We start from the raw sequence: 9,550 nt of genomic DNA, 5'->3' as shown, positions 1-9,550 counted from the left end.
GAGAGAGAGAGAGAGAGCGTGTATATGGCCAAGATAATCGTCCCGATGTGTTTGTACGATATTTTTTACGACATGACGCGTTGAATCAGCTGTGAATGTATACAAACAAACCGATGCGCATTATCTGGTGACAGTACGTATTCACGTCGCTTATCGTATATATACGCTTGTAAGTGTGCAAACACGCGATCTGTTACGTGCGGAAGAGAAATAAATAGCAAAAGAAGTAAACAGGAGCTAAACGCGACGAATACAATCGATGTCTAGACAAGTCCATTTTGCGTACGTTGATTAAACATTTGTATCTCGATCGAAGAAGACCCGAGTAAACGTTGAAACGTTTCGCCGTTTAAAGGTTGAAACAACTCGTCGAGGAATTCCAAGTGTTATACCACGTCATATAAACACTTGCGCCTACTCGGCTCTGCTCGTCCTGAAATATCATAGACTTTTCTTAAGAACGAAGCAATTTCTCTCTCGCTTAGATACAAGTATGTATAAATATATAAAGTAATCACGCTAATAGTAAGCGATACGTGTCAGAATCAGATTGCACGTTGAAAAAATCGGAGCGAGAGCCATTGATAACGGCGGAAGAAGAATCGTGGATCGTTAATCCGACGTGATGCTCTGGCGAGAGAAGAGGTGAGCCAGAAGGAAAGCGAGATGAAACGAGGCGTAGGCGAGATGAAGTGCAGAGGCGAGGTGAAATGAGGCAAGGGGGTGAGGCGGAGCGAGACACGACGAACGAGGCAGCTGACAGGCCCCATCAGCTGAGAACGTACACAAACCCGATGTTTTAACCGCGGGGTTTCTCTGGAACCCGTCATCGTGGGTTCAAGACGTGATGATTCTCACTTTCTCTGTCGCGAGGAGGGTGTCCCTTCCCTTGCCGACATCTCTGACGGAGATTCGAAAAACAATAATACGTAGTTGGAGACAAGTGGAGAGAGACAGACAAGTATGGAGTACGTAACTATGGTGCCAACTAGGCATAATACTCGATAAGCAGAACGAGCTTGACGATGACGACAACGACGACGACGACTTGGTCAGAGCGAACGCGTAACGAAGAAAATTCGTTTACTGATCGCGACATAAAGCGCGCATTGACGTCGCTCCCGCGATAGCTCTGTGTCGTCGTAGCATCGTAGCGTCGTATTGCGTCGCGTCGCGGAGCGGAGCGTTCGTCACGTCGCGTCGTGTCGAGGATGTCACGAAATCGTGGTGGGTTTCTCCGAGTAAAGAAAAAAGTATATACCGGAGTAAAGTAGGAAACGTCGACGGGGTGAGCTTTTCACGTACCTCCATATGCATCCGTGACCGCTGCGGCGGAGCGCGACGACGACGCGGGTTCTCGATCTTCTTCCCTCTGCCTCGCGACTCGTAACAGTCGTAACACGGATCACGGATCACGGCTGTTTCGTTTGCGTGCTGTGCCACGAGCGATCACGGCGAGGACGACGGTCCGTTTTGATCATCACTAATGCGAAACGCGCACGTCCTGCGAACGCCGTTTACCGTTTACGCCAGTTTACGCCGTACCGCTGATCGACTCGGCGTCGTTCGATTTATTTCGGTTCGTCCGCTGTCCGCAGGCGAAATCGCGCATACGATGACCCGCGCGCATGCGCTCAAAGTCGCTTACCGTTTACGGACATCACCGCTAGACTGCGCGACGTGTCTCATTCGAAATGTCGCTTGATTGCGCTTCATGTCGCAAATTGGCGAATGCCATACGACATTGATGATCAGGCTCTGTTCCAGTGTCCCAACATTATAAGTTGTTTCTTTTTTTTAAAAACTGCTCCCTTTATTAAAAACTGCGATCAATTTCTTTTTGTACTTTATCACGATTTTGTCACGTGTATATGCATATGTTTAAATCAATATTTATGTCATTTCCATTTCGTGATTTATACCGAAATGTTATGAGAAAATATCTATGTATGTATCATCTTTTTTTGATAAATGATCTTCGACTATTTTACTTATCCTTTTTTTTTTTCAAAGAAATGTCTGAATCTTGATTATTCAGATTTAGAAAATTATGTGGGAGGAAAATTATGTTTTATTTATTACGTTTTATTTTTATATTCTTTTGTATTATGATCGTTATTTTAGAACGTAAGGTATATTTTATTTCGAACGTATCCCAGCATCAAAGCGAATTTTATTTTATTACTATGAGAAATTCTAAAATCTGATCTCATACCAATAATTTACGTTGATAAACTTGCTTCCTATTGCGATTTGCATAAAACTATTTTTTTAATTCTTACGTTATTTATTTGTAGTACAAACGCAAGTAAAAAGAATTTTTTAACGCGAGACTGGCATTTAAATGACGTTATAGCATAGACAAATGACGTATAGGCTATAGGCATGATTATAATTTCACGCATAATTTCACGATAATAGTGTGATGATAATTCATGAATTTGACGTTCGCGAAATATCGACATGTAAATATTGAATTATTTAACATTAACTGTTCTTACGAAATTGCATACATAATTGATTCTTCATGCAATATGTAACGAGATGTCCGTACTCTTTTAAAAAGATTTACAAAGCAAATTCTGCACAATTGTTTCTTTGTTCTAATCACGATGCTTTCTTATCTAGGTCCGATAGCACAATGTAGATTTTTCAACGACATCCGTCGATTAAAAATAATATTCCATACACGCACACACACGCACCCCCCCCCACACACACACACACGCACGCACGCACGCACGCACGCACGCACGCAGCAGACTTCTAGATGTCCTAAAGACGTCCGTATATATCCTCAAATGTCCTAAGAACATCCCCAGAATGTATCTCGGATACATTTGTGTGCTGTATGAAATAATAATATAACTACAGTGGAAGTACTATCTTGACTTTTTAAAGAGAATTTATTTCAGATTTTGTAATACCGAAGCTTCCTATTATTTTGATTATGCATATTTTTTGTATTCATATTACCATTTTCGTACAATTTTGATGTGACGAAAAGCGCGCATTTACTGATATTTTTGACGAGAAATATGGTGTCGATTTTTCATAGAAAATTTAAATAATAAGATATTCTAATTTATTTTGATTTAAAAAAAAATTGAAGGCGCAAATAAAAAAATATGCGAAAGTTTATGTATTGTTTGTTTAGTTTGAAATGGATTTTATTAGAATTAAAATTCGTAGATGGATACTATAGGAATGCTCATTTGTAAAATTGTAGTAAATAATAATTCGTAATAAATGTTCCTTGACATTTTAACAATAATTAACACCAAATTTCACGCATTATATCTATTTTGCCAACTTTAGTTTTTTATATAACTTTTATATAACTTTAGTTATGTTTTTTATATAAAACGACAAAAAATATATATCAGTTTGTGTATTTAAAAAAATATTAGATTAATAAAAAAATTGTATAATTTGAATCTTTTTTCCATATATAGTTTTTACATTAACAAAAATAAAATACATATATGTACGAACTGTATTTTAATCGATTTGATATGACTCTAAAATTATGTGTATATGTATAATTAATCAAGCGTATATATGATTCATGTATTATGATTCATGCGATATGTACTTACTTTACATACCGATGTAATGTCCACAGTATATTTTCTCTTTTTCTCGAGCGTTATATTATTTAATAAATTTTAAACAAAAAAGGAAGACGGAACGATTTAAAAAAAAGTTTTAAACTTTCAACATGTAAGCTGAAAGAAAAAAAAAGAAATATTAACATCTACAATTTTGTTTGAGACAGAAAGAGGTAGAAAAGCTGACATCAATCACACATAAATTTGCACTTTAAATTTTATGTATACGGATATATTACGGATATCGGTACGTTTTACGTTATTTAAAAAAAAAGAAAGAGATACGTATTAAAACTATGTAGGAAACCTTTATTTGTATTTCTTCCGATTCTCTAGCTATATTATTAAGTAATATACTCTTGTTGACAAAAATTAAATTTGCATTTTACTAAAAGAACCCGCTAAGCAATCTCGTAACTGCACGCGACGCGCACTTTATTATGGAGAAAATATTTTGATCGAAAAAGACAATTAAGCACGTGGAAAGGCTTCTTGGGATCCTAAATGCGAAGTGCAAGTGTAAAAAAGATTAGTACATGTATAGAATGTACATGTATTAATCTTATAACTTTACTAATGTAAAACTAATATATGCATTTTAATTTTTTGTATATAAAGTTAAGATCTTATATGGCGTCCATACGTCGCGTTAACTCCTCACGAAAAACATTTACATCCATTTATTGATATTTGGATCTTATAAAACCGGGATTCTTACGTATTTCTAAAATTTAACGAACAATTTGCTCGTATTATTTAACGTAAAAATATAAATTGCGCGAGGCTAAAATGCTATCTTGTATAGATCTAAGCTTTAAAAATGCTTCATAAATGCGCAATGTCTGCCACCCTCTCTCCCTTTGCCAAAACTGTTTACAGAATTTTCCCCTTTTTCTGTTACTCTTTTACTGTTCATACATTGATTATTTTCTTTCAATTACCATCGCACAAATACATTGATTGAGAAGGATAACAACAAAGCAGCGATACACGGCGAACTTATTCTTTTTTTATCTTGATTTATTCAATATGTGTTTTCTTATAAAGTGACGTCCTACTAAATAAAAGTAAATGAAAAAATCACCAAACATAATAGTTAATATGTCCATTAAAATTCTTCTTCTCGTTAAGGCAACTAATTTGTTTTAGTCTCATTTTACATGTCTAGAGTATATATTTATATATTTATATATTTATATATTTTTATATTTGTATATTTATAAAGTATATGTAAAACACTAATATATGGTTATTTTTATTTTCTTGTTATACAAGCCTTATATTAATTAGAATATAGTGTATATATATGTATATCATTTGTATATTCCTATTCTTGTAATAAAATTGATTATTATTTTTGAATCTAGAGATAATAAATATATATCTAACGTGTATTGTTAGTACAAGAGAAGTGTGTGCAGAGGGTGGCAGCAGGGTGCGCATTTGGGAGTGCTATTGTTTCAAGGACTCTCCAGTCCCTCATCTTTATACCGTCTCACATGGTGACATTCAACTGTATTGCTTTAGCGTCCACGGAACATGCTTGCTGTTGCTGCGTCTGTTGCTGCTGCTGCTGTTGTTGCTGCTGTTGTTGCTGTTGCTGCTGTTGTTGCTGCTGCACTTGTTGTTGCACCTGCTGTACCTGCTGCTGTATTGCCTGTAGTTGAATCGTTTTCGTATCGACAGAACACGTTTGTTGCTGTTGCTGTGGCTGCTGTTGCTGCTGCTGCTGCTGTACTTGTTGCACTTGCTGCTGCTGTTGCTGCTGTTGCTGAACTTGTTGCTGTTGCGCTTGCTGTTGCACTTGCTGTTGTTGTTGCTGCTGTTGTGCTTGTTGAGCTGCAGCTTGAGCAGCTTGTCTTTGTTGTTGCCTAAGTATACTTGGTGGCGGATCCATATGCTGACGTTGATGTAGTAACAAATGATTTTTTTGGAAGAAAGCTTTGCCGCATTTATCGCATATGTGTGATCTTATATGGCAACTGCCGTCTGTGTGACGTCGTTGATGTTGTGACAAGCCGTGTTTTTGTGCGAAACCACGGCCGCAATCAGGACAAATGTGTGGCTTAGGTTTTGGTCCTGTACCCACTGGGGGAGATGTTTGTGTCGCACCATGCATATGACTTACACCCGGCGTTCCTATCGGCCCGTTCATCTAAAAATACATTATTTATAATTTGTATATTTCACATTTTGAACACAGATTGTTAATAATTATTAATTGAGATACTTAGGTATCTTTAAAAATAGGTATCATTAAAAATAAAAAAATATAAATTTGCCAAATTTCATTATTTAAAGATATTTTTAAGTATTATATTGGTATTCAGTGATGATTACTTGATGTGCTCCTGGAGTGTTCGGGGTAAGAAAATGTGCTGGAGTTTGCTGAAAGGCAGCTGCTAATCCACAAAGGTCCGTTACAAGTGTTCGATCGCCAGTATGTAACCTTTGGTGCAAATTTAGAGCTTCTCGATTCGGGAACTCCAGCCCACATTCTCTGAAATAATAATCACATATTAAGAATCATGTCAATTTGTTTTATTAGAAAGAAACTGAACGTACTTATAATATCACAGAATGAATATATATTTGAATTATATAATTTGTTTTCACCTGTTCTAATATACTAATAAGTGCTAGATATTTATCTCTTATGATTTGTCAAACATGTATGAAAATCTTGAAAGATGTTTAGTTAAGCAATATTATAATATATATTACATAAATCATGTTACATGTACTAAATTTTGTCTGATAGCTTAAATTCTTAACATGAAATCATAAATAAAGGAAAATTTGATTCAATTTGTCTTAATGTCATATTTTACATCCAATTATGTTCGATAATTCAATTTTATTACATTATATACTTTGAATTCGAGATATGCAATAAATTTATCTCAATATACATTTTATATGTATATATACATTTCACAGTACACATAATTATTACTAAAAAAATAGTATGAAATCGCTGAACATAGACTCTAAAAAAGTTTATAAAAATTTCACACAGCATATCCTCAATAGCAACTAGAGTTGTATCACGATGTAAGATGAGAAGAATAAATCTTAAGATAAAATTAAAAAATTACTGCAATTACATTATATACGATGTCTCACCTGCATGTGAGAGATTTTTCATCTGGATTTGCATTATTATTGTGAATCTTAGAATGAGCGACCAGGTCTGTTTTCCGAGGGAATGCTTCTCCACAAACAGTACAAGCGAAAGGTGTTTCGCCTGTATGTAAACGCATATGAGCTAAAAGTGTTCTCTTCTGCAGAAATTCCTTTCCACAGACAGTACACGAATGTGGAACTCTGCCATGTAACCGACCATGATTAACTAGCTCAAACTTCCTTTGGAAAGTTGCACCGCAATCGTGGCAAACAAATGGATGTAGGCTGCCATGGAAGCGTGAATGCATCGTAAGATGATCCTTTTGCGAAAACGACTCCCCGCACTCTTCGCAAACGTAAGGTCTTTCCCCCGAGTGGAATTTACTGTGCGTCACTAGATGACGTTTTAGAGGAAATGCTCTTCCGCATTCTTGACAGACAAACGGCCGCTCCCGCGTATGCACGCGGGTATGTGTTACAAGATGATGTTTCAGAGTGAAAGATTTTTTACATTCGCGACATTGATACGGTCTCTCGGCGCTATGCAATAGTAGATGCGTATGAAGACAATGTTTGTGCGCAAAACTTTTGCCACAATGAATGCAAATGTGCGGCCGTTCTCCAGTGTGAACTCTGGCGTGTGTCGTAAGATGATGTTTGAGAAGAAAGGATTTGCCACATTCTGAACAAGAATACGGTCGTTCTTTCGGTACACGGACCTGACTTCCCATATCCTGTTGCTGTTTGGCTTTCGACTCAATTTGCGTAGTATTCACATGAGTCAAAACGTGCCCGAAATGGGCAGTATTGTCTGTCTGACTGGTCGCAACGTTATTCGCTGCATTGGCTTGATTAGACGCAGCAGCTGCTCTCTTCATTAATATCTCATTGCACTCTTCTGCCGTAAGCTGCAACGGTCCGAGCGGTGTCATGAAGTGCTTACTCATGGCATGCTTGTCGGCTGTAGTAAAAACTAAGGTATTTGAGAACAAGGAAGGTGGAGGTGTGGGATGCGCTGCATCGCAATTACATCCCCCTTTGTCACAGGTTAATGAAAATACATCGTGATGCTTTTTAGTACGGACGTGAGTACCATGGGTTGTTTGATTATGCGCTCCACCCGTATGGCCATGATGCGTAGTAGGGGTTTGCTGACAACTCTCGTTCATCGCAAACATTGGCCGACGATGAGTGGTAGTGGCAACCTTGGTCGGCTTAATATCGACTTGTATCTTTTGACTGGAACCTTGATCCTGATTGTTGTTGACAGCATAACTGATATTGGTGGCGAGTTCGCTCTGGGCATTCTCTCGGGTCTCCGTCCCTGGCCCACCAAAGGACCAAGCGTACCCGAATCCTGCTCCTGCATTTCCAGGAGTGGTACACATGGTCGTAAAGGTAGTGATAGGTGGGTGAGTCTGGCTGGACGCGGCACTCGTGCGTTGCTCCGTGTCTTCTGTCAATGCATTTTCCGCGCCAGCCCTTTCCACTATAACAAATTGATCGGTGGGAAATATTTTGAGAGGTTCCAAGTAAACGTACCCGTCACGCTCCAGTATCTCGGCCTTGGAGGTAAAACACGGGAATCATATCTATGCCAAGAACGGCTGTAGAAGAGGATGCTTGAACTGGACTCGGTAGCTCCAGCTACAGCTCCGGTTCCGGCTCCGGCTCGGCGGGCTACATACACAATGAGGCTGTAAAGTGATTAATCTCGCTACAGTTTGAGAGTGCAATATATTCCCGAGGTGCTTACTCCGTTCTCGGGGGACATTAATCGAGACCGGGCCTGTGCGAGAGACTAGTCAAGAAGCCGCAGTCAGCCGTACCTGCCGTACGTCGGCAATATCGGGACAAGGCGGCCGTAAACTCTTTTCAAAACGTGCTTCCGCCGATCTACGAGTTGTTTTCGTAGCGTTGTCGCGCCACTGTACATCAATAGAAGGAAGCACGCTGCCACGGCTCTTCTATGTGTTGGAGACCATAAGAAGGTTTCCTCGTTTTCGGGCCCGCGGCCACGGCGTCCACGGGTCTTGAAAGACAACCTCCACCTTCCTCCCGCGGCGCTCCCACACTCTCACTCGTGCTTCACGCACTTTTTCCACCTTTCGCGCTCACGGGACTACGTTTTCACTTGGACACACGCACAGCCGACGGTCATTAATTTTACATAATTGCATATTTTATTGTCCATACAAACTAGCCTCACATATCGGCCATTTTATTTGTAAACTACCAAAAAACAATGTTGCCAATGTACGCGCGATTTTGGAGGGAGCGGAGTCGCCGATAGCGTCACCGAGCGCTTTCGTGATGGCAGCACTTTTCCTTGTTTGCCAATTATGCCGACGGCGCGATCATTTTTCCGCCATATTCGAACGCACTTAACTTCTTATAAGCCTTCCGCTTACATTTTATTTTATCGCTATCTCTAGCTATTTTTCTTCTTGTTTTTCTCCCGATAATTTTTGTATCTTTCGTATAAATACGTATCAGTAGAGTACCAATTATATTCCTCCTTATTTCCGGAGTTATCCCTTTTCTATATAATGTAAATAACCCATATATGCACCTACACGATAGTACGCATGTCCAAAATCGGACATGCGAAACATCTTATATTATCATTAAAACATCTTAATAACATCTTTGTCTTATGGCCTAATTTTAGATATGCGTATCTAGAAATAGACATAATTCCCTCCCTCTCTCTCTCTCTTNTCNTCTCTCTCTCTCTCTCTTCTTCTTCTTACTTCTTACTTACTTACTTACTTACTTACTTACTTACTTACTTACGTTACTTACTTACTTAC

General features: G+C 38.6%; 1 protein-coding gene across 1 annotated transcript; it reads right to left on the bottom strand.

Moving 5' to 3' along the window:
- Positions 1-5,106: 5,106 nt before the first annotated feature.
- On the bottom strand, positions 5,107-8,125 carry LOC105617591 (zinc finger protein 567-like). Its single transcript, XM_012199148.1, has 3 exons — positions 6,738-8,125; positions 5,952-6,111; positions 5,107-5,766 (listed from the first exon to the last, which is right to left on the bottom strand). The coding sequence occupies exons 1-3, from the start codon at positions 8,123-8,125 to the stop codon at positions 5,107-5,109; spliced, it is 2,208 nt and encodes a 735-aa protein (XP_012054538.1).
- Positions 8,126-9,550: the final 1,425 nt, after the last annotated feature.

This window comes from Atta cephalotes (assembly GCF_000143395.1).
Source record: "Atta cephalotes unplaced genomic scaffold scaffold00013, whole genome shotgun sequence".
Classification (NCBI taxonomy): Eukaryota; Metazoa; Arthropoda; class Insecta; order Hymenoptera; family Formicidae; genus Atta; species Atta cephalotes.
The sequence above is the reverse complement of the archived record's forward strand: the minus strand, read 5'-3'. Positions and strand labels throughout refer to the sequence as shown.